Source organism: Pogoniulus pusillus, chromosome 31 (assembly GCF_015220805.1).
Source record: "Pogoniulus pusillus isolate bPogPus1 chromosome 31, bPogPus1.pri, whole genome shotgun sequence".
Lineage (NCBI taxonomy): Eukaryota > Metazoa > Chordata > Aves > Piciformes > Lybiidae > Pogoniulus > Pogoniulus pusillus.
The window spans coordinates 8,511,620-8,535,507 of record NC_087294.1 but is presented as its reverse complement, the minus strand read 5'-3'; the positions used below and the strand labels follow the sequence as shown (position 1 = coordinate 8,535,507).

The following is a 23,888-nucleotide window of genomic DNA, read 5'->3' as shown; positions in this document are numbered from 1 at the left end:
TGCCTCCTTTCCCTGCCTGTACCAGCTCCACTGTAACCCAGGAAATTTTTAACATCCTCTTCAGTGCTACCCAGAGTGCCCTTACTACACCCAGCAATAATCCTGGTCTACGAAGCTCCTCTTGGTTCAGATAAGATTCTAGTGATGCCTGTCCAATGTGTTTTTCCTGCCATCCCTCCATACTAACGTGGTAATTTCATGAGCGCCTGCCCTGCTCTTGCTCACAGCTGTTGGCATCAGCACCCCTTTCCTGCAACTGCCACATGTCTCACCTGAACACTGAGCTGTTTAAGTCTCCATTGTAGTAACCGGAAAGAAGTACACAGGCTTTGGAAGCTGGGCATGTCCCGGGAGGTTTGTGAAATGGACTAAGACTGAAATGTAACATTTTTTTTCTGCAGGAATCACACAAAATAGTTGTGACTGGTTTTGTTTAAAATAAAGAATCACTTTGTTAACCTCTGATTGCCTTAGCTGTTGGTCTGAGAGCCAAAACGTATATAGTGTTAAAAGGTGGCTCAGTTGTCTGACGCTGAAGGAGGCTGGTGGAGGACTGTCTGTCCGAGGGAACTGCAGCTTTTGCTTTTCCTTAGAGTCCGGCTTAATTTACTGCAGTCTCGTCAAAACCGTCATCTGGCAAGCTGAGAGAAGGGAAAAGCTTACTTAAACTTTGCCGGCCTTTAAACCGCTTTGGATGTTTCTGAGTGATTACCAGTTACGGGTAACCTACCAAGGAGAGTTCCCTTGCTAGGAACAGTTTCTCAGCTCTCTCGGCAGCGGTTCCTTCTCTCCGCCCGGGATGCGGCTCTGTGACTAGCGATTGCGGCTGGGATAGGCTGGAACCCAAACAGGAGAAGCGAGGCGCTGCGGGAAGGGTGCTGCCGGTGGGATCAAACGATGCTTCCCGGGTGCCCGTAGTGCTCTGGGGAGCGAAGAGCGTGCTGCCCGGCCTGTGCCCCGCCGGGGCTGCGGGCTTGCGCAAACCGCCTCGCTCCGGGAGACGCCAGGTTCCCTGCCGAGCCGTCTGCTCTCTGCCGCGATGCTGCGGGCGCCCGCGGACCGCTGCCACCGCCGGCGCCCACCGCCAGGTTTGGGCTTGCGGGGACTTCCCAGCCCCGCTGAGCCGGGGGATACCACGAGGAGAAGCGAGGGGAGACCGGGGGCGGCGGGATGGGGTGGGACATCGACGGCGGCAACAGAGATATATTCAGGGTGGCGGGGGGGCACGTGAGGGGCGGGGAGGAGGGGGTACACGTCGGGGGCGGCTGCCACCCTGCCGGGAGCGCGTCCTGCCTCCGCCCGCCCCCTGTCTCCGGCAGTCCTTGTGCAGCCCCCCCGCCGCCGCGGGTGGCCGGGCGGGTGGCCGGGCGGGCGGCAGTGCCGCGGGCCCCGGCGGCGGGGCCGAGCGCCGGGAGGATGGGCCGCTGGCGGGGCCGGGCGCGGGGCGTCGCAGTGGCGGTGGCGCACGGGCTGTGCTCGGGCTCGCTGAACATCCTGCTGAAGTTCCTGCTGGCCCGCTACCACTTCGCCTTCCTGACGCTGCTGCAGTGCCTGAGCAGCGCGGCGGCGGCGCTGGGGCTGGAAGCGCTGCGGCGGCGGGGGCTGGCAGCGCTGCCGCCCTTCGGGCCCCGCCTGGCGCGCCCCTTCGCCGCCGTGGCCACCCTGGCCACGCTGCAATCCACTCTTACCCTCTGGTCTCTGCGTGGCCTCAGCCTCCCCATGTACGTCGTCTTCAAGCGCTGCCTGCCCCTCGTCACCCTCCTCACAGGCGCCCTGGTGCTCCGCGACGGCATGCCCTCGCCCGGCGTTCTCGTCGCCGTCCTCATCACCACCTGCGGCGCCGCGCTGGCCGGTGAGTGCGACCGCACCGGAGCGACGGGACGGGAACAAGCTGCCGTGGGGCGCACCGACGGCGGTGCCGCCTCTGCGTCGGCAGCCGCCAGCGCTCCGATTGCGCCTCGGGCCGGGCACCGCGTTCGAGTGTATGCGAAGGGCGAGCAGACCAGGGGGAGCAGCTGCAGCCCCGCTGTGGCAGGCGCAGCCCTTATCGTGGGGATGCAGGCGCACGGGTGGGACGCAGCCCTTCGGGGGAAATCCCGTACGGCTGTGACAGGTACAATCTTGCAGGACTCAGTGCGACATTGAGAGGAGAGCTGCATCTTTGTGAGGATCGATGCAGTGCCGTAAGGGTCGGTGCTAAACTGTGGGAGTAGGTGCAACATTATGGATAGAGGTGTAACCTGCAACCCGATTAGGGAAGGAACGACCCCATAGAGGGAAATATGGTCTTAGCAGACATGGGTGCAACGTTATAGAGGCAGATGCAATCTTCTGGCGCAGCTAAGTGCAATCTTACAAGGGTACCTTTGAGTTCAGCTGCAGCCCTGTGGAGCCAGGGGTCCTACCTGTGTAGGTGTGGTAAGAGGCAAATCTGGTTCTGTGTGGCCTGACAGCACTCCTCAGTATCACACAGTATCACAGTATCATCAGGGTTGGAAGAGACCTCACCGATCATCAAGTCCAGCCCTTTACCACAGAGCTCAAGGCTAGACCATGGCACCAAGTGCCACGTCCAACCTTGCCTTGAACAGCTCCAGAGACGGCGACTCCACCACCTCCCCGGGCAGCCCATTCCAGTGTCCAATGACTCTCTCAGTGAAGAACTTTCTCCTCACCTCCAGCCTAAATTTCCCCTGGCATAGCTTGAGGCTGTGTCCTCTTGTTCTGGTGCTGGCCCCCTGAGAGAAGAGAGCAACCTCCTCCTGGCCACAGCCACCCCTCAGGTAGTTGTAGACCTCGTTTGGGCACAGGTGATAAATAGCTTAATCTGCAGAGAAGCCTGTCGGGGCTCAGCAGGAAGTCTCTCACCGCGGGGGCCCAGTGCATCTGGCCCTTGCTGTGGGGAGCAGGAGGGCTGGAGGCCAGCAAGAGCTGAGTTGTGCCTGTGCGGGTGAGAGGATGCCCAGGGTTGCTCTGCATGTGTAATCTTCCAGCTGCATATCACCCATCGTGCCTTCACGACAAGGATAGCACAACCTGATTTTGTCTGCGGGATTTAGAAGGACGTGACAGACATTCAGTAGTTTTGCAGTGTGCAAAAACACCCAAGAAGTAGATCTGTTGGGAGAGGTGTCTTTGGGACAGGCACGACAAAGCCTAGGAGTTAGGGGAAGTGTGCTGGTGCCAATTTCCTAAATATCCCCCCATTCCAAAGCAGTTTTCTTTCTGTCTCACATGCAAAAAATGTGCCTGTTTCTTTCTGTGACTCTCCCAACAGGAGCTGGTGACCTGACTGGGGATGCTATGGGCTATGTGACGGGTGTGCTGGCTGTGCTGATACACGCTGCCTACCTGGTACTCATTCAGAAGACCAGTGTAGACAGTGAATATGGACCCCTGACAGCTCAGTATGCCATTGCTGTTTCAGCCACACCTTTTCTCATCATCTGCTCCTTTGCCAGCATGGATTCCATCAATGTCTGGTCCTTCCCGGGGTGGAAGGACCCTGCCATGGTATGCATCTTTATCGCTTGCATCTTGATTAGCTGTGCCATGAACTTTACCACCCTTCACTGCACTTACATTAACTCAGCTGTGACCACCAGCTTTGTAGGGGTGGTGAAGAGCATAGCAACTATCACAGTGGGCATGGTGGCATTTAATGATGTGGAGCCCACAAGGTTATTTATAGCTGGTGTTGTGGTCAACACCTTGGGGTCTGTCATTTACTGCGTGGCCAAGTACATTGAGACCAGACGGCAGAGCAATTATGAGGACCTGGAAGAAGAAGCTAGAGAAGAGGAAGGGAAAAGGCAGGCTGGAGATCAAGCACTGTTTGCCATGGAGGCTATTTCCCAGAAGAAGGGAGCTGAGGAAGCAGCAGTTGAAGGACCAGCCACAGGAATCAGCCAGATCACAGAGGAAGAGAGCAACAGCACTGAGAAACCTGTCAAGGGACTGGTGATCCAGAGAGAAACCACCAACACACAAGATGTGAACAGGAGCTCCTTGAAGGATGCCTATCTTGGAGTGTGGAGGTTGGTGAGGGGTGCTAATTATATAAAGAAGGATTATTTGATAGAAAATGAAGAGCTACCAAACCCTTAAAAAAGCAGGTCTGAAAACCTATTGCTTGAGGACAGACACCTGGTTTGTGGTACAGGGCAGAAAATACGTTTCCACATTGATGCTGATCATGTAGAATGACTTTACCTCATTGTCAAAAAGCAAAAGGTCAGTTTGCTCATGCTTTGAGCTTGCTTTCAGCTGCTTTCAATACATCAATTTAGACTTACCACAGCTCAAAACGCCAAGTCCTCTGCTGCAGACACAGAGTTAGGTAATGGGGAGTCATGGTGTGCTTGCCCAGCAGCCTGGGCTATGAGGGACATCAGTACCACTGAGTTAATCAGCAGTTCCAGTGACATGGCAGTGGCCTGTAGCTTAACTTGTGTCTGGAGCCTCGTGATTTTAACACCATTTGGAGGCCCTGTCAGTGTGCTTCCTTATCTGCATCTGTCCAATTATAGGTACTCAATAAAAGTCCTACAATGTGTAAGGTCCTATTAACTGTACTTTTTTATGTGCTCCTCTCTGTCAGTGCAATTGCAGCAGAACTAGAGGTTGTGCAACTTCAATTCCACTGGTGAAAAATCACCCGTTTAGCTGAAGAATTGAAACTCTCCTTGATTCCATGGCCAGGCTGGGCCTTGGACCTGGTTTACATTGGGTGGTTTGTGTCTTCAATAGAAATGTTTTGTATTGCAGTGGTGTGTGTGAGAGCTGAACCTGGTCTCAACTTCTGAGAAGCCTTGGATAGCAAAAGATGCTTTTCTATGAGCTTTAACTATGTGTAGCATTGGGAATATCAGCTTGACCCAAATAAAAGAGTTTGGAAGTGTTTTATATATTGATTTGATGTAGGAGGGCTATAAAAATGAAGTGTGTGCCTTGTGCTATCCCCAACTTGTACCCTAAAGTCAGGTGAACCAGAGCTTGCACCTGGGTGTCCTCTCTTACCTGCCTCTTTCAGAAGTACAGGCTGATAGCAGAACTGGGGACACCATTTCTGAGGTTCCCAGGGGTGCTTTTGCAGGACAGTTTTGCTGCATCCTGGCCACGTGCTGGGATGTTTCAGTGTCTCAGTACTGTGGTGTCCAGTGGGAGAAGGCACAGGCAGGCAAGCAGTTTGCTGCAGAGTGCTCTGGCGGATCCCACAGCCAAGCACTGGTGGACCAGGATACTTGGTGCCTTCAGCAACATGACTCTTGTGGAAGCTGATCCCCTGTGCCTTGCAGGCTATGAGGAACAGAGCTGCCTCTCTACCCTGGCCACTGCAGCACTTCTGTGGGAAGCAAGAAGCAGGCCCATCAGTGGGCCCTTTGCTGAACATGTGAATATTCTGTATCACGTACATTCAACTGGGGAAAGGGTATTCAAGCATTTCTCAGCCTGGAGATACCCTTTTGGTAGGTGAGGGTCCTTGGGTCAAGCCTTTGCTCAGAATCAGGCAGAGAAGAGATTCATCTCAGTCTTCCTCATCCCAAAAGGGTGCCCCAGTCATTGGGCTGTCTTGACCATAGGCTGAAACAAGTTGTCATCTCTTGAAAAAAAGGAACCAAGTCATTTACTGTTGTTGGTGGTGTTGTTGCTGTCATTATTAGTTATTAAGCCATTGAACTAAACCCCAGTTATTCCCACAGCCCTAACTAAGCAGTGCCTAGCCCAATGCCTTCTGAAGCCAAGCAGGCAGCATTAGCCTCACAGCACATTCAGCACCGAAATCCAGAACGAGCATTTTACCCAGCAGCTGATCTTGAGGGGAGCTTTAGATTCTTGTCAATAATTGCAGGCAAAGGCATTGGGTGCCATAGTTCATTGTTTGAGTGAGTGCAGAAGTTGGGTGACCTGGCACCACCCATGAATTTTGAGACAGCTCTAATGACATTCAGGCTAAAAGCCTGTAGCTGTTGAGCTGGGGACAGGGCATGGAGGTCTGTACATCACACGTTTTGTGTAGCTTGTGATTCAGAGTGGAAAGGTACTGGCTGTATGCCAAGATATGTTTACTTTCCATTCCAGTTCCATATGACATCTCTTTCAGTAGAATTATTTATTGTTTATAGGTGAATATAATAAGAGTTTTTGCTTAGTTTTTGAAATGCATCCTAGACTACACAGGTTTGTGCCTATGACTTAGAGTTGCTGTGTTATTGAACTGGTTTGGTTACAGTGTTGAACTGCATTATAATCAGACAGCTGGCTGAGGAGAAACCCACATTTCTGATCAGTCCTCACCGCGCTCAGTGTTTGCTGTCCACAACAAATGTGGGGTTTTTTATGACCTGGATGCCAGTCTTAAGATCTCATAGCATACACCGTGTGTGGCACATGCTATAGAAAGCTCTCCCCCACCCCTGGACTCCTGTGGCAGGACTTTTTTGCTGGGAGGGTTCAGTGTTTTGTCGCTTACTGTTGTTGAAATGTCAGTAGAAATTTGAGGACATCTGAACAGTTTTGACTGTTTAAGAAAAAGCTGCTGTTAATCACGTCATATATTTGCATGTGTGGTCGAGATGTGATCCTATTGTATTCTGTTTATAAGTGTAGATTCCCTGAATGAAACCGGGAATTTGGCAAATGCAGTCCACGTTTTCAGTAAAACAGACTCTTGCACAATAAAATAGAACTCTTGCCTCGTGCTGAGGTATTTTAATAGCACCAGCGGAAGGCTATAGTATGAGATGTGGGAATAAAATGTGCTGCTTTCCAAAAGCTTTCTGGGTTTCTTATTGTTGCTGCTCTAGGGTGCCAAATTTTCATTCATTTACAGTTATTCTCGTGCTTTCGTACTGTCCAAGTTTCCTCAGCATGTGACCATAGGCTATAAATACTGCCACGGACAGAGGGACTAAGGACAGCTAAAGAAACACAAGAATCCCAAGTGGCCAAGTCCTCTGTACAGCCTGAAGTATCTGTTCTCAGCAGCGATTTCTTTGGTCACCTATTTAGTGTCTACTAACTGCAACTGCTGTAACTTTAGCATACATAAAAATAAGATGATGCTCATTACTGCCAGTTCCATTATAAAACAATTGCTTTATTAAAGGACTTAATCATAATTTTATTTTACAATGTTAAGTATTTGTCTTACCAGCTGTGTCACATAGTGGCTCTAGGAGGTGACCTAAGCATTAATTGTTACCTTTTTGCTTTGGATGAAAAGTATGTAATGTGCCTGTGGCTGAAACTGGGATGTGCCAGGTGCTGGAGCTGGTGATTATTACAGAATTCATCTTAGAGCTCCACACAAATGTGCCTGCAGGACAGTTTAGAGAAAAAAACAAACCACTGTCCTTGTTCCAGGAGAACAAATTGCCCTGATTCACAATGACTGCTTTGAGAGTAAGCATCAATTTCAGTGGCAGCACACCTGCTCTAGCACTACTGTATGGCACGAACATGCACACGCAGGCACACAATTGCACATGCAACAGGAACATGAAAGCCAGGCTGACAATTTTGTCTCAAACACAGTTTTTTTTCTCAAAGAAATTAAAGAGAAGCCATAGCACTGGAGGCAAAGACAGTTAAAATTGCTCAGGATAAGTAAAAAAAAGATGCATACATCACTGACAAACTGCTGCTGCATTTACTATCCCTTCCAGAAGTAAAATGAACATCAGCCTACCAAAAAAACCCAAAATCAAAAACCAAACCAAAACACAAAAAACCCACAGGTGAGAGTGAAAGAAATTTTACAGTTTATTAAGCAGCACTGCACAGCTCTGTGTATGTCCAGGGATAGTTTATTGTCAGTGTTTAACAGCCTAGCATGATTTGATTACATCTGTTTGCTGCAGGCAAAGGCTTCATTAGGCAGAAAGGTGCAAGCTCTTCATCTCTGCTCTCTAACATTTGAACATTGTACTGCTTGTTGTGGTTAAGGTTTAACACTGCAGATTCCCTTCTCCCTGTCCTCTCTGTCCATGTCCCATAAAAATTCATGTGTCACTCTGAGGTTTCTTCTGTGTTTTTTTTAACCTGAAGCCCCTAAGTGCAGTGCAGGCAATCAACCCTGCCTCTCAATTAGCTGCTACATTCATGCTTCAGTGGCTTGTTGGAGGTCATCAGGAAGCTTTTGACTTCAACCTCACGCATGTTTGGAACTGCTGAGTTTGCACATGGGCCTCCTTTCTCTCCTCTTGCTCCCACTGTATTTCTCAAATCTCTTTTCCAGTGTCCAGCCTGAAAATTCCTGCCAGTGTCAGAGGACTTGCAGCAGAAGCTTCTGAAGTATTACTGTTTTTTTCCTTTTAAATTCTAGAATCATAGAATCATAGAATCAACCAGGTTGGAAGAGACCTCCAAGCTCAGCCAGTCCAACCTAGCACCCAGCCCTAGCCAGTCAACTAGACCATGGCACTAAATGCCTCAGCCAGTCTTTTCTTGAACACCTCCAGGGACAGTGACTCCACCACCTCCCTGGGCAGCCCGTTCTAATGCCAATCACTCTGGCAAGAACTTCCTCCTGACATCCAGCCTATACCTCCCCTGGCACAACTTGAGACTGTGTCCCCTTGTTCTATTGCTGGTTGCCTGGGAGAAGAGACCAACCCCACCTGGCTACAATGTTCCTTCAGGTAGTTGTAGACAGCAATGAGGTCCCCCCTGAGCCTCCTCTTCTCCAGGCTAAACACCCCCAGCTCCCTCAGCCTCTCCTCACAGGGCTGTGCTCCAGGCCCCTCACCAGCTTTGTTGCCCTTCTCTGGACACGTTCCAGCACCTCAACATCTCTCTTGAATTGAGGAGCCCAGAACTGGACACAGTACTCAAGCTGTGGCCTGACCAGTGTTGAGTACAGGGGCAGAATAACCTCCCTTGTCCTACTGGCCACACTGTTCCTGATGCAGGCCAGTATGCCATTGGCTCTCTTGGCCACCTGGGCACACTGCTGGCTCATCTTCAGCTACTATCTACCAGTACCCCCAGGTCCCTGAGCTGAAAGGCAGGGAAGGGGTAGGCCAGTGGGATTTGTATGTCTAGATTGCTTTTTGCTACCTTTCTGCATGTTCCTGCACGCCAGCATCCTGCCTGTCAGCTCCCTGTATAGCTCAGCCATGGCTGTGAACCAGCTTCTTGTGGAGCTGGGCCAGGGCTGCGTACCAGTTTCCTGCGGCGCTGGGCTGTGTGCAGGACAGACGCAGGAGTGAAGGCTCTCACTGCCAGGCAGCACCAAAACCTGGTTGTACACATTGGTGTAGGTGTTTATTATAACTGTAACACCAGGAGAAAAAAAAAAAAAAAAAACAGGAGATTTTGAGTGATAAACCTGCAAAGGGGTTGCCATCACTATTGCTGGTGAGCCAGGCGTGTTCTGGGGGAGGCAGGAAAGCTACTCACACTTTGAGGTTAGACATTGTGTTTGAATAGGAGAGATACCCAAAATGAAAGCCTGGGTAGAGAGCATGAAAACCCTGCTCTAAGAGGTACATGGATCCAGACACGGAGGTGTGATGGTTTGGGTGTTCCCCCCACACACACACTTTAGAAATCACCCAGACTAGTCTCAGTCGGCTCTGGGAATATAAATGGAGCTATTTATTTGCAGCTAGCACAATATACAAGCAGATATTTACAGTATATACAGTTATAGACAGAAATATGCAGGGGAAAAGGTAATACAGAAACACAACTCCCCTCCCAGAAACCTGAGTCCTCAGGAGGGGCTCTCAACCACCCCTGCACCTTCCCCCTGCCCCTCTCAACCTTACCCCAGTCCCAAGGAAGAATAGAGGTTCGGCCAAGAGGTTAAGAAGCAAAGGTGAGTTAGGCCAAATGGAAGGTGAGGTTAGGGAGATGCAGCTCAGTCAGAAGCCCAAGGCAGAGTGAGACAAAATGGCCAGAGTGTTATCTAATGTTTTCCTTTCTTCTTCAGCAAGACTCTGAGGGGAGCAGACATCACCACTGTTTTGTTTTCACAGCCTATGATCTAGTTCTTCTCACCAAAACATTCTACCCTGCTTCAAACTAGCACAGGAGGAAAAACATTGTAAGAGTTAGAAAAAATGTGAGACTGCTTAGAACAACAAAATGTTTCAGTTCGTACCCCCTTGCCTCACACACAGCCCTAGGAAGCCAAAAGTCAGCCCCTCCACCTGATTTCCACTGGTAGAATAGAATCATAGGATGGTTTAGGTTGGAAGAGATCTCAAAGCTCATCCAGTTCCAACCCCTGCCATAGGCAGGGACACCTCCCACCAGAGCAGGTCGCTCAAGTCCTTATCCAACCTGGCCTTGAACACCCCCAGGGAAGGAGCAGCCACAACCTCCCTGGGCAACCTGTGCCAGTGTCTCACCACCCTCACTGGAAAGAACTTCCTAACATCTGGTTTAGACCTCTCCTCTGCCAATTTAACCCATTACTCCTCATCCTGTCATTACAAGACCTTGTCAACAGTCCCTGCCCAGCCCTCCTGTAGGCCCCCTTCAGATACTGGAAGGCCTCTACAAGGTCTCCTCAAAGCCTTCTCTTCTCCAGGCCGAAGAGCTTCAACTCTCATAGCCTGTCCTCATAGCAGAGCTCCTGCAGCCCTCTGAGCATCTTCGTGGGCCTCCTCTGGACTGGCTCCAACAGTTTGATGTCTTTCTTGTGTTGGGAGCTCCAGAACTGCACAGAGTGCTCCAGGCGGGGCCTGAGGAGAGCAAAGGGCCTGCAGCTGTTCGTACAAGGAAACAAACTAGCACAGTATCACACAGTGTCACAGTGTCACAGTGTCACAGTGTCACAGTGTCACCAAGGTTGGAAGAGACCTCATAGATCATCAAGTCCAACCCTTTACCACAGAGCTCAAGGCTAGACCATGGCACCAAGTGCCACGTCCAATCCTGCCTTGAACAGCTCCAGGGACGGCGACTCCACCACCTCCCCAGGCAGCCCATTCCAGTGTCCAATGACTCTCTCAGTGAAGAACTTTCTCCTCACCTCCAGCCTAAATTTCCCCTGGCACAGCCTGAGGCTGTGTCCTCTCGTTCTGGTGCTGGCCACCTGAGAGAAGAGAGCAACCTCCTCCTGGCCACAACCACCCCTCAGGTAGTTGTAGACAGCAATAAGGTCTCCCCTGAGCCTCCTCTTCTCCAGGCTAACCAATCCCAGCTCCCTCAGCCTCTCCTCGTAGGGCTGTGCTCAAGGCCTCTCCCCAGCCTCGTCGCCCTTCTCTGGACATGCTCAAGCATCTCAATGTCCCTCCTAAACTGGGGGGCCCAGAACTGGACAGCAGCAGTGTCAGAACCCCGGGCCAGGCACTGAGGTGAATTTCGCAGTGAATGCACTTGGATTTGAGGCCCTGGAAGAGCAAGGCAGGAGGAGAGAAGCAGAGCGGAGAACCTGGCTGGCAGGGAGGCTGGTAAGTCTGCTACTTGTGGTTTACTTGGGTTTTTTTCTGACTGGGCAAACCTGCTCTGGGGACATTAATTTTGTGGGTAAGTTTGTCCTTTATCAAATCAAAGCTCTGGCAGTTCTGTTCTGAAAATTACCCTTTTTAAGGTTGAAAATTAGGTGCTATTGATTTTGCTCCTGACAAGACAGATATCAACTCTTCTTTAACATAATTCAAGATTTCCCTGAGAAAGAATGATAAGTGCTAAGGTCACAGACTGCTTTTTACCTCTCATCAGAGGAGTCACTTGAGAGAGAGAATAAAGAGCTGGAATTTGTCTTAATAATAAAGCCAGTCAGGTTTGCCTGCTGCTGTAAATACTGAGTATCATTGATAGATGAATCCAGCTACAAGCTGCTGTGTATCTCACCATCTACTCCTTGACTTCAGAGTCAAGAGGCTCGGCTGTATCCTTGTATTTAAAGCATGGCTTGGAGATGATTCCATGCATTGCACAGAACCAACGTGCTGGCAGTCGAATGGGTGAGCTCTGAAGGCTTGGGCTGCTATGTGCATGCAGGTTTCTAGATGGCATTACAGAGCAGTCACTGCAACATCTTCCCAGGTGTCATCAGGGGTGCTCTCTTGCAGTAGTCCTGGTCTTTGTACCCAAATATTAAGGCATAAGTTTGTTTTGTGACTTGGCCAAATCACACCTTGAGTACTGTGTTCAGTTCTGGGCCCCCCAGTTTAGGAGGGACATTGAGATGCTTGAGCGTGTCCAGAGAAGGGCGACGAGGCTGGGGAGAGGCCTTGAGCACAGCCCTACGAGGAGAGGCTGAGGGAGCTGGGATTGGTTAGCCTGGAGAAGAGGAGGCTCAGGGGTGACCTTATTGCTGTCTACAACTACCTGAGGGGAGGTTGTGGCCAGGAGGAGGTTGCTCTCTTCTCTCAAGAGGCCAGCACCAGAACAAGAGGACACAGCCTCAGGCTGTGCCAGGGGAAATTTAGGCTGGAGGTGAGGAGAAAGTTCTTCACTGAGAGAGTCATTGGACACTGGAATGGGCTGCCCGGGGAGGTGGTGGAGTCGCCGTCCCTGGAGCTGTTCAAGGCAGGACTGGACGTGGCACTTGGTGCCATGGTCTAGCCTTGAGCTCTGTGGTAAAGGGTTGGACTTGATGATCTGTGAGGTCTCTTCCACCCTTGGTGATACTGTGATACTGTAATTTTGCTGTGACAGGGGCTCAGTAATGGCTGGTGTTCCACATGCCTAGCCTGAGGAGAGGGTAAGAGGTGAGTTCTGAGATTACTTCCACTGACCAGAGGTCTGTGCTTCAGAAGCTAACACTCACAGTTAACAAAGCCGTGTCAGGGAAGTGCCTCATCCTCCCCAAATCTATTTACTCACATCGCTGTGGCAAGACAACTGACGACAAAATACCTACTGCGGGGGAAGGGAGTTTTTGTTGGCTCAGCATGTGCCATTTGGGTTGGGTGGCACAGTCATGCCACTGCAGAAGTGCTGCTGGGGCTGTGCCAGCACCCTCAAACCAGCACAGCTGTACCTGCAGAAGCTTATGAGAGCAGTTCTTGCTATTAATGCTTCATGGATGAGTGTTCTCCTTCGGGCTCAGGAATTTGCCTCTATCCTAAAGCACCTCAGCAGGAGCTGGCACACCTCAGCTTGCTCAGCCCCCTCCCTGTGCAGGGCAACAGCTCAGCTCAGGCATTCAGTGGCATGATGATGAGGGAGGCAAATGGTACAGATTTTACCAGTGCAATCTAGACAGGGGTTTACCAGAACAGGAATGGTTCTTTTATTACTCCCCCCCCCGGGTTTTTCTCTGTAGTCACAGCTCCCTCTACATTTCTGAAAGGAAAAATGCAAATCAATTACTAGGTTTTTGAAGGGAAAGATTTATTTAAGAAGCAAGTTCCTGCAGGCAATGCAGCACTGGCTGAGCTTGCAAAATAATTCAGCATATGAAGTGGATTAGGTTGATGATTGCTGTATTTTCATTGCCTCCAAAGTGACTAGGAAAACTGGGATGTAAGGGTAAGGACTGTAATAAAGAATGAGCTCTGTAAAATGGCTTTGCTACAACCAAACTTCAAATCTGTTGGAGAATATCAGGGGTTTAGCATTATTCTTGAGCTGAGATGACCAAACCTAAATCTGGCATCCTTGCAGCTGAGCCTTAGAGTCAAAAAAAGCCAGAAATTCAATCTCCAGCAAGATAAGGAATGGCCAGCTGATTCCTCGGCCACAGGTGGCACTGATAGGCCCCTGCCATCTCCACTGCCATAGGATATCTAATTTAGGTAAGTGCATTTCCAGCATTAAGGTGAGTGAAATGTGAGTGTGGGCAGCTGCCAGCAGCATCCCAGCAGAGGCACACAAGATCAGGTTTGCAGATTCATGCAGAAAACAGCTCTCATTTTAACTAAAATGCTTCAGTAATAATGTCAGTGTACCAAGAAAGAAGGAAAGGCAACACAAGCAACAGAAGTGGCCATTCCCAGGTATTTACAGTGTCGTTGCTCTACATTTTTCAGTCAGAACAATGAATGAGTAAATGTAAACTGACAAACTCAAGAGGACACAGTCTCAAACTGCACCAGGGCAGGTTTAGGCTGGACATTAGGAAGAAGTTCTTCATAGAATGAGTGATTTGCCTTTGGAATGGGCCGTCTGGGCAGGTGGTGGAGTCCCCATCCCTGGAGGTGTTTAAAAGGAGGCTGAATGAGGCACTCAGTGCCATAGTTTAGTTAATTAGAAGAGTTAGCTGATAGGCTGGACTCGATGATCTCAGAGGTCTTTTCCAACCTGGTTAATTCTGTGATTCTGAGTACTAGTAAGATGGACACAGATAATTTGGATTATTTAAAATCTGATGTCACTATTTGATCCAAATGTAGGTACAGGGAGACCATGAGGTGCTTTAGTAGGAGCTACTGGGTCAGAACCATCAGCTTCTCTGTGCACACCACTTTTACAGAGCACAGAACCTTAGAGGCTGGAAGGGAGCTCCAGAGATCACTAGGTCCAACCTCCCTGCCAAAACAGGATCACCAAGGGTAGTCCACACAGGAATGCATCCAGGTGGGTTTTGAAAGTCTCCAGAGAAGGAGACTCCACAACCTCTCTGGGCAGCCTGTTCCAGTGCTCTGTCACCCTTGCTGTAAAGAGGTTTCTCCTTAAGGTTGTGGTGACACCTTCTATGTTCCAATTTGTAGCTGTTGCTCCTTGTCTTCCTGCTGCAGACCACCAGAGATTGGCCCTATCCACTTGACACCCACCCCTCAGGTATTTCTAGACATTGCTCTCCTCTGAGTCTTTTCTTCTCCAGACTAAACATCCCCGGGAGTTTACAACTGCCTGGAGCAGCCCCTACCTAATCCACACAGGGCTCTGGGTGGCTGGAAATAAATACACCTGCTCTGCCTTTCTGTCCAAGGATAGCCAGAATTTAAGACTCCACAACCATTTCAGGTCAATGGTCCTGTTTCCTGACCTGTTTTCTCTGGGGCAGATCTCTCCTCACCCCCATAATTCCTTTTTCTTTTAAACAGTGCCTAAACTGGCATTTACATTGCAGTATTGCCAGGAAAAAAATCCAAGAAAGCCAAAAGTGTTGGCTGGGTTTGGGGGGTTTTTTGTTTGCTTTTTAAATCATAGACTTCAGGCTCATTTAGTCATATTGGCTTATACTAACTTGCTTCCTAAAGACTGGTGAGGGCTTGGGTGAACTGCTCTGTTTGCTTTTGGTCAGTCTGATTTGTGTGATAAAGATGAAATGATCCACCAAAGCTGAGTTGTGACAGGAGTTGCAGTGTTGCAGGGCTGGTGTGTACATTTACATAGAGCCCATTAGACTTGGACTATAGCCAGGGTTTTCATTGCTGGACTCTTTTCAGCTGTAAATAGAAGTGCACTCCCTCTGGATTGGTGCTCTTGCTTGTTTTTGCAAGAGGAGACATGAGGATTTGAGGGGTTCATCCATTGATTTGCACTGTAAGTTAATTCTGTGCATTTGGTGAGATCAATGGGCTTCAAAGAAAGTAAAGAGCTTGGTCTCTACTGCTACACTGGCACGGTCCCATAATGCCAATAAAATTGATTGGGAAGAAATTGGTTCAGGATAAATAGGTCCCTCGTGAGCTGTAAGCATCTCTCTCTGTCAGGAAACAATGGATATAAAGCTGCAGAGTTCTTTGCTGTGGCACCAGAGATGAGCATTCAAATGCTCCTGTAAAAGGAGTGTGATTTGGTATATCTGTCATACAGGCTGGTGAGGATTTGCTCAGGAATTCTGCCTTGTTACAACTTGCCATGTTGCAGAGCAGTTTCCTGTGGGAATCATCACCGACTTGCATATAGAGACATTGAATGGAGACCTTTTTACTGACTGTTGTTTTCCTAAGCACTGCACAGTTTGCTGTTGTTTTGTCACTAGTTAAGGTTTTCATTCTGCTCCCTGGGTGCAGACTCTATTCTGGGACATATCTGTCCCCTGAGTTCAGAGGCAGCCTACAGATCCACAAGCTCTGGTTCTATTCGTTGTCAAAATTCAGGATGAGTAGTGTCTGGTGCAGGAGGCGGGAAAAGGATGGACTCAGTGGGGGCTAAAAGCTTCTTGCCTCAAAGACAGATCTACCCAAGCAGGTAACCATCCTTCTGCTCCTTCTAACTGTGCAGGCTCCCCATCTCAGTATTAGTGTTATCTCTGTCAGTGTGAAACTTATGATTGGACTCAATGATCTTGAAAATCTTTTCCAATCTAAGAAATTCTGTGATTCTGTGATTAGTCTTCCTCTCAACTCCTTGTAACAAGTCCTGAATTAGCAGTGTATGAGTCTAGAGGAGAGAATGATTGCAGTTTAATTGTTCCCTTTCTTTTTTATCCAATAAGTGTTAACTAAATACTTAATACAACGAGAAATTGCTTATGCAGCAAAATGAGCTTCCCTATTTACACTACAGCTACATTTAGCCATTCCAGTGTCTCTCCACTGTGCTAGAAGATGTAGGTATGTATACCCTGTGAATTCCTGTCCAGTAGAAGCAATGTGAGCATTAGAAACTGAGCTGCAGCCCACCTCGAACAGCTCAGCTTTCCACATAATCTGAGACACCATATGGCTTCACATTTAATTGTTCAATTGATCCAAACCAAATAAAACACACATAGGTAAAAGGCTGCAGAACGGAGCCATCCTGCTTTGGCAGGAGGGAGATGATGCTCACGTTTCTGTAACTCCAGAAATGCTTTTGATTACAGAAATTGCAGAAATCTGTGGTTCCAGTTAGACATTAGAGCAGTGAATCTGTTCCATGTTAGCAACCAGCAAGCTCAGCAGGCCATGGGCATGGTTTGGCTCAGTAGTGTTTGCCTCAGTTATCCAAAAGGCCCTTTGTATAACTGCATGTAGCTGTCAACTCTGTCTGAAACAGCAAGGGGCTAAATCCACTAAGTAACTGAAATCCATGGGTTGACTTGGTGCCATGGTCTAGCCTTGAGCTCTGTGGTAAAGGGTTGGACTCAATGATCTATGAGGTCTCTTCCAACCTTGGTGATACTGTGATACTGTGACTTTAAGGGTTTCTTCTTTTACTTGTCTGACCCCTGCTAAGAAAGTCCAGAGTTGTCCACTGGTTGAATTAATTTTGACTTTGTGGTTTTGGTACTTTCAAAGTGAAAAACAGGACATGAGAAGGCTACCAGGCTAAAGCATAGCATTAATATTGGCATTAGTTAATTGGAATTAATTTGCATTAAGTAGGAGCAAAAGTGGCATTCTTCTTTATTGCTCTGCATTTCACACTGTCAAATCTTGGGTGTCTTAGGCTGTAGGTCCTTCTGGCATATCTGCAGAGCAAGTGGTGCAAAGTGCTTGTGTACATGTCCTATGACTATTCAGTGCCATCAAGGGCAGGCTGGCCTTGTCCACCTTTGGCACTTAGTTTTCTCTAGGTCTCATTGCCCTCAGGCATAACTGTCATTTTCACTGTGGTTTTTTCCCCCTCCCCAAGTAGAATTAGCTGATATTGTATGCTCTGGGTTCAAAACAAACAGAAATACCCTTCACATGGGAGGCAGTAGACTGATGGCACTTGCTGCCAAAGGATGTAGTGGAAGCTAGAAGTCTTTGACAACAGAAGTACTTGGAAGAGAACTCCACAGAGGGTTAATAAATATAGAAAGCCACACACAGATCAGGAAGTCCTTTGAGGAAGGAAATAAGCTGATTCTGGGATAGGATTCAGAGTATGTGACCCCTTCCCTACACCTTTGTAACTTCCCTATCTCATATACCTTTAATTTATTGTTAAACATTTCTTATTTTAACTTCCAAGTGGCAGTGAGATTGTTTATTTGAGTCTGCATACCTTTCCTCTCTCTCTCTTTTCCTTTTGGGAAAGAAGGGGAAGAGGGAAGGGCATCCTATAAATTGTTATTGGTTCTATCAACTATATTGGAGTCTCTGGGAATTTAAAATTAGAGCTGAGACAAGGGGTCAGGAATAATTCACCCTTTTGGACTGACAATATTATGATTTACCCCTCAGAAGTATCTGGGAGATGCAAACAAAATCAGGTCCCCGTTGTGTCAGGCTCTGCTTATACAAGAGATGGTCTCTGCCAAAAGGCTTTGCAATCAGAATGTTGAGTGATCCTCAGCAATTGTATGCACTGCTGGAAGACAAAGCTGCATCAGGTGCATAATAAAAGTGCTCACAGTTCACAAACCTGTCAGGGCAGACAGATAGCATTGCTTCATCTGATTCAGGTTTCCTTCTGTGGGTAGACTCTGATTAGTGAAACACATTATGCAATGCTCTCTAACGATTCAAACCAGCTTGAATCTGAAGAGGGGAAGATGAAGCAATGAAGAGAGTTCGCAGATGTAGAAACAAGATAAAGAAGATGCAGCAAATCCTCCTCTGAAGCAGCTGCCCAGATGCTCTTTTCATAGAAAAATCCTCCGAGCCCATGGTGCAGCATCTGCAGTGAAAGGCTCAGCTGAGCTGCCACTTGGGACATGATGTTTGGCCTTTTGTGGCGGTGAGCTCAGCATATATATCACAGGAGGAGAACGTTCCTACTGCCTCTGACAGTGCTCTTCACTCTTTGGTAGAAGGAAAGACAAAAAGCTGCCTCTGGCTGTAAACCCAACTAAGAGAGAGTAAAGTGTGTGTGTGGGGTTTCTTTAATGCTGTTTCTTGCTTCAGAGAGATTCTGAGTTACTGATCACATAGACTTGGGTGTGTATGAGCATCGCTTTCTTTAGAAGATAAATGAAGTGTGAGCAGTGAGCAGCTTTTCTTCTGTGCTTCTTGTCCAGTTAATGGGAGCTTCACAGGTGACCTCCAAGAGTGAGCAGTTATGTCACAAAATTCTACTGAATTTCCTACTCTGGTGAAAGATGTTTAATGCATTTCACTTGTATTAGTCTAAGCTATGCTCCTGTACTATGAACCTCTCATGTCTTGGAGGCCCTTTACTAACTACATTTTGAAGATGGTATTTCTGTGGTAACATAGCAAGGAAAGAACAGTGACAGAACTTGGGAGATACAGGTTAGTCCATGTTAGCTATGCAGAAACCCCCCCAGAAAATGGCAACTTTCAGGTTTAGATGAATGGGCACCAAATGAACAAAAGGACTGAAACGCCTTGCCAACAGTCATCTTCAGATGCACTGCCTTATTTAGCAGGCCCTGACTGGCAGCCAGAGTCTCTGATTCCAATGCCTTGGCACCCATGCCTGCCCCAAACCACCTGCAGGCCTGCATTCCTCCTCAGGGGCTGAGAACTCCACCAGGCAACAAGGAGCCTTGAAACCATGGCACCATCATGCCCAAAACCTTCTGCAGGCCTTTGAAGTTCTCATTCCACCCCTGTAAAATGTGTTGTGGCACTCCTGGGTTGGTCTGCTCTGGGATTAGTGTCTGAGTTACTCTCAATACCTCCCTATTGTTCCTGGGAAGACTATCTAAGGTACAGATCGCCTGAGGTGCAGAGACAGCTAAGGTAGCTCTACGTGACAGCAAGGGATGCTTAGAATCATTTACATGGCTGTAGCACCATGTGAGCAGAGCTGCATTGCTCCTGGGCTGCCCAACACAGGCACATGCCTGGCCTCAAAAGCCCTGGTGAGGCAGCTCCCTCTGCCTCTGTGATGCTTTGTTTTGTCTTTCTTTTTCTTTTTAAACCAGTCTATCTACTGTTCCTGGTAACAGAGAATGTTCTATGGGACCCATAGAAGTAGCTACTTGGACAACTGTGACAGTGTACTTTCTGTCCTTGTCACAGATAACTTCTTCTACAGCATGGAACAACTCACTCATGGAACAACTTCACTTCCAGAAGGAAGTGAAAATGAATGTGAGCACCTGCCGTAGGTGGAGACTGACTGGGTAGCAACTGTCAGAAAGCTGCAAAGGAGTGGGGAGAAACAAGTTTGTCTTTCCTGGAGACTCCCTATGTGGTCCTCAGTCTGGGGCTGTCTATCAGAGTGGAAAGAAAGCTCAGCAGAGTCAGGCTTCAGGCTGCTGTTAGAGCTGGAGGGTTTGGGAATTTGAAGTTTGGAGCTGGAGCCCTCATGCAGCTTGGATTCAGAGAGAGGCAGCAGAGGGTGCCTTGTGCCCAGGAAAGCGGAAGCATTTCCTCGTCATGGCCAAGCATAACAAAATCTTCTCTTTGGATAGTGTCGTTGCTGCTACCTTGTGCAGCAAGGTCAACTCCTGGAACTCCTGGCTCCCTCCATCCCTTCTCAAAGTAATAAGCATGGCAAAGGCTTGAAATACAAGAAACAGCAAATAGCTCTTCCACTTAATCAGGTACTTCTCTCTGTCATGATGAAGAACTTCCTCCTCACCTCCAGTCTGACTCTCCCCACCTCCAGCTTTGCTCCATTCCCCCCAGTCCTGTCACTCCCTGATAGCCTAGAAAGCCCTTCCCCAGCTTTTATTCTAGGCCCCCTTCAGATGCTGGAAGGCCACAATAAGGTCACCTGGGTGCCTCCTCTTCTCCAGTCTGAACAGCCCCGACTCTTTCAGTCTGTCTTCATAGCAGAACTGCTCCAGCCCTCTGAGCATCCTTCTAGTCCTTCTCTGGACATGCTCCAGCATCTCTACATCCCTCTTGTAATAGAGGCTCCAGAACTGGATGCAGTACTCCAGGTGGGGTCTCAGCAGAGCAGAGTAGAGGGGGAGAATCACCTCCCTCAACCTGCTGGCCACACTTCTCCTGATGCAGCCCAGGATCTGGTTGGCTTTCTGGGCTGCAACAGCACACTGCTGGCTCATGTTGAGGTTTTTGTCCACCAGCACCCCCAAGTCCCTCTCCTCAGGGCTGCTCTCCAGCCAGTCACTGCCCAGCCTGGATTTGTCCTTGGGATTGCCTAGACCCAGATGCAGGACACTGCTCTTGGTCTTGTTGAACCTCATGAAGTTGGCTTGTGCCCACCTCTCCAGGTCCCTCTGGATGGATCCCTGCCCTCCAGCCTGTCTGCTGCACCACACAGCTTGGTGTCGTCAGCAACTTGCTGAGGCTGCACTCTGTCCATGGCACCAACAAAGATGTTGAACAAGACTGGTCCCAGGACTGATCCCTGAGTGACTCTGCTTGCCATAGGCCTCCACTTGAATATCGACCCATTGACAGCCACTCTTTGGGTGCAGCCATCAAGCCAGTTCTTTATCCATCTAGTGATCTACCTATCAAACCCATGTGTCACCAGCTTGGAGACCAGGATGTGGTGGGGGACGGTGTCAAAGGTCCTGCTCAGGCCCAGGTAAATGCCATAAGTTGCTCACCTCTCATCATTTAATGTTGTGACCTGTTCATAGAAGGCCACCAGGTTTGTCAGGCAGGATTTGCTGATTGTAGCCAAATATTCAATTTGCCTAAAACCCCAAGCTCTTCTCCAAAGGCTCTAGAGAAAACTGTTCAGAGGCATAATGTAAACTAGAAAGTCACCAACACAGTTCATACTCGAATGAAACTAATTCACACAGGATGCAGGAGAGATGGCATAAGCACAACACCATCATTCATGTGCCAACACAATATTTCTTCCCTTTGAAGAGAGGTAATTGTAAGGAATACAATCATTTGGAGAATTGTTCTCTCCAGTCTCTCTATGCTGCACAGTGTATTATCTATGAATGATTAAAGCCTCCTGATCCTTTGGTTGTTCATCTGAGGCCATCAGTGTCTCCAACGGGATGAAGTCAGAGAGCAGAAGATGCTGCATATAAACATAAAAGTATGATATTTATCTTCAGAGAGAAAACCAATTGAGCAGTCTTGAGAGATCTCTTGGTTATTTGGGTTCCTCTGAAGAAGGGATTGCTTTTATTTAAATAAATGTTTACAAGAAAGCAAGCTCAAGGCAAAACAGCAATCACTGCTTTTATTGTCTCTGCAGAACTGCTACCAGGTCCACATCCTCATTCAACCTATGGTGTTCAGACCTTCTGAAAATGTATGCATCTTGAGCCATTGATTCAAAGACCAGGTTGTTTACAGTGATCTGAAAGTGTTCCAGGGGGCCTGGGCAGTGTCAGCTTTATCATCGAATCATAGAATTGTTAGGGCTGGAAGGAACCTCAAGGATCATCTAGTTCCAATGCCCTACCGTGGGCAAGGACACCTCACACTAGATCAGGTTGCTCAGAGCCACATTCAGCCTTGCCTTAAACACTTCCAGGGATGGGGCACTATTCCAGTGTCTCACCACCTTCATGGTGAAGAACTTCTTCCTAACACCCAATCTGAATCTACCTACTTCTAGTTGCTCCATTGCCCCTAGTCCTCTCACTACCTGACACCCAAAAATGTCCCTCATGAGCTTTCTTGTAGGCCCCTTTCAGATACTGGAAGGCCACAATAAGTCTCCTCAGAGCCTTCTCTTCTCCAGACTGAACAGCCCCAACTCTCTCTGTCTGTCTCTATAGGAGAGGTGCTCCAGCCCTCTGATCATCCTTGTGGCCCTTCTCTGGACACGCTCCAGCATGTCCTTATTATTGTAATAGGGGCTCCAGAACTGAGTGCAGTACTCAAGGTGGGAATTTACCCTAGAAAATCACACTTGGAGACTCAAGGATGGTTCTGTCTCAGGTCTTCTAGGGCACTTGTCCTTTCAGGAAGAGCCCCCACTTTCTAGCAGCTCCAAGAGGAAAAAGATGCCAGCATCATGATTCACTTTTTTCTCCCCCTGATGCACCAACACAGAAACTAAGAGGACTATACTGTGGCTTTATGCCCAAGTCCTAATGCAAGGTGGACACTGCTTCCAGATCTCCAGTGCACTTTCATGGCATTGCTCTAGCAGAAGGTGAAAGCAGTCATTGCAAAAGAGGCGTCCCTCTTGCCACTGCAGCTGAGGCATTGCTGTTTCCCTGGCTTCACAGCCTCCCGGTCTGGTATTACAGTCTGCTCATTGTAAGAGTGATGTGACTGTAGTAGTCATAGAGTTAGCACTCCAGTTTCATTCAACATTATAAATAAAGAATTGTATTGGATACAGAAGAACAACATAAGATAAATCTATACCATTTCATTTGTGTGCTACTTAGGAGAAAAGTCTGCTGTATAAATAGTTCCTCAGCCTTTTTTTTTTTTGCCTTTCTGCCTCCTGCACTGCCTGCTCCTTAACTCCTCTGCACTGATCTCTGCACTAACCTTGGCTGAGTAATAGCAGTTGGGGTGGTTTTGGTTTTCTTACTGGGTGGAGGAGCACAAGGTGGCTGCGAGCCCCTTCTGGGCTTTAGTTCAGGGGGTTTGAGGAACAATTTAGGGGGATCCCTGTGAGGATCCTCATCTTATTTCTAAACTGTAAGCAACTGTAAACATTTAGGAATATATTTTTGCACATATGTGTTATCTTACATGCTTGTGGATTTAGCTTTCTGTAAATACATAGCTTCATTTGCTTCTAATCCCTCTGAGATTAGGTTGGATGTTGGGAGAAAGTTCTTTCCTGAGCGGCTGGTCAGGCACTGGAACAGGCTGCCCAGGGAGGTGGTGCAGTTGCCATCCCTGGAGATGTTTAGAAAAAAAGTGACTGTGGCACTTGAGGCTATGGTCTAGTAGTGATGAAGGATGCTGGGATGAAGATTGGACTGGATGATCCTGGTGGTCCTTTCCAACCATAGCGATTCATAGTGATTAGATGTTGTGCTGAGGGGTCTGGTTTAGTCAAGGACTTGTCAGTGTGAAACTAATGATTGGACTCAATGATCTTCAAAGTCTTTTCCAATCTAAGAAAATCTGTGATTCTGTGATTCTGTGAGCTGGTCTGGTACATTTTTTGGGGGAGTAATCTCAACCCACCAGAAAGATACAGAAGATGGCTCTCAGCATCCATTTTTGAGTATGATCCTTTGCATTTGGAGGACTTGGGTCTGTGTGTGACTCTGCAGGAAATAAGGACATGGACAGCCAATCACACATACCTAATGTAAAAGCTGAAGATCTGGAAGCAAAATTTGACTTTGTCTG

The 23,888-nt window shown here is 48.3% G+C and overlaps 1 protein-coding gene across 1 annotated transcript; it reads left to right on the top strand.

Moving 5' to 3' along the window:
- Positions 1–1,416: 1,416 nt before the first annotated feature.
- SLC35D3 (solute carrier family 35 member D3) lies at positions 1,417–8,017 on the top strand. Its single transcript, XM_064169320.1, has 2 exons — positions 1,417–1,852; positions 3,278–8,017. Exons 1-2 carry the CDS (start codon positions 1,417–1,419, stop codon positions 4,105–4,107), a joined length of 1,266 nt encoding a protein of 421 aa, XP_064025390.1. The 3' UTR covers positions 4,108–8,017.
- Positions 8,018–23,888: the final 15,871 nt, after the last annotated feature.

Excerpts from the sequence above, each read along its gene's own strand:
- SLC35D3 (XM_064169320.1), top strand. The coding sequence starts at position 1,417 with ATGGGCCGCTGGCGGGGCCGGGCGCGGGGCGTCGCAGTGGCGGTGGCG. Across the intron at positions 1,853-3,277 it reads CTGCGGCGCCGCGCTGGCCG|GAGCTGGTGACCTGACTGGG; the intron begins GTGAGTGCGACC and ends CTCTCCCAACAG.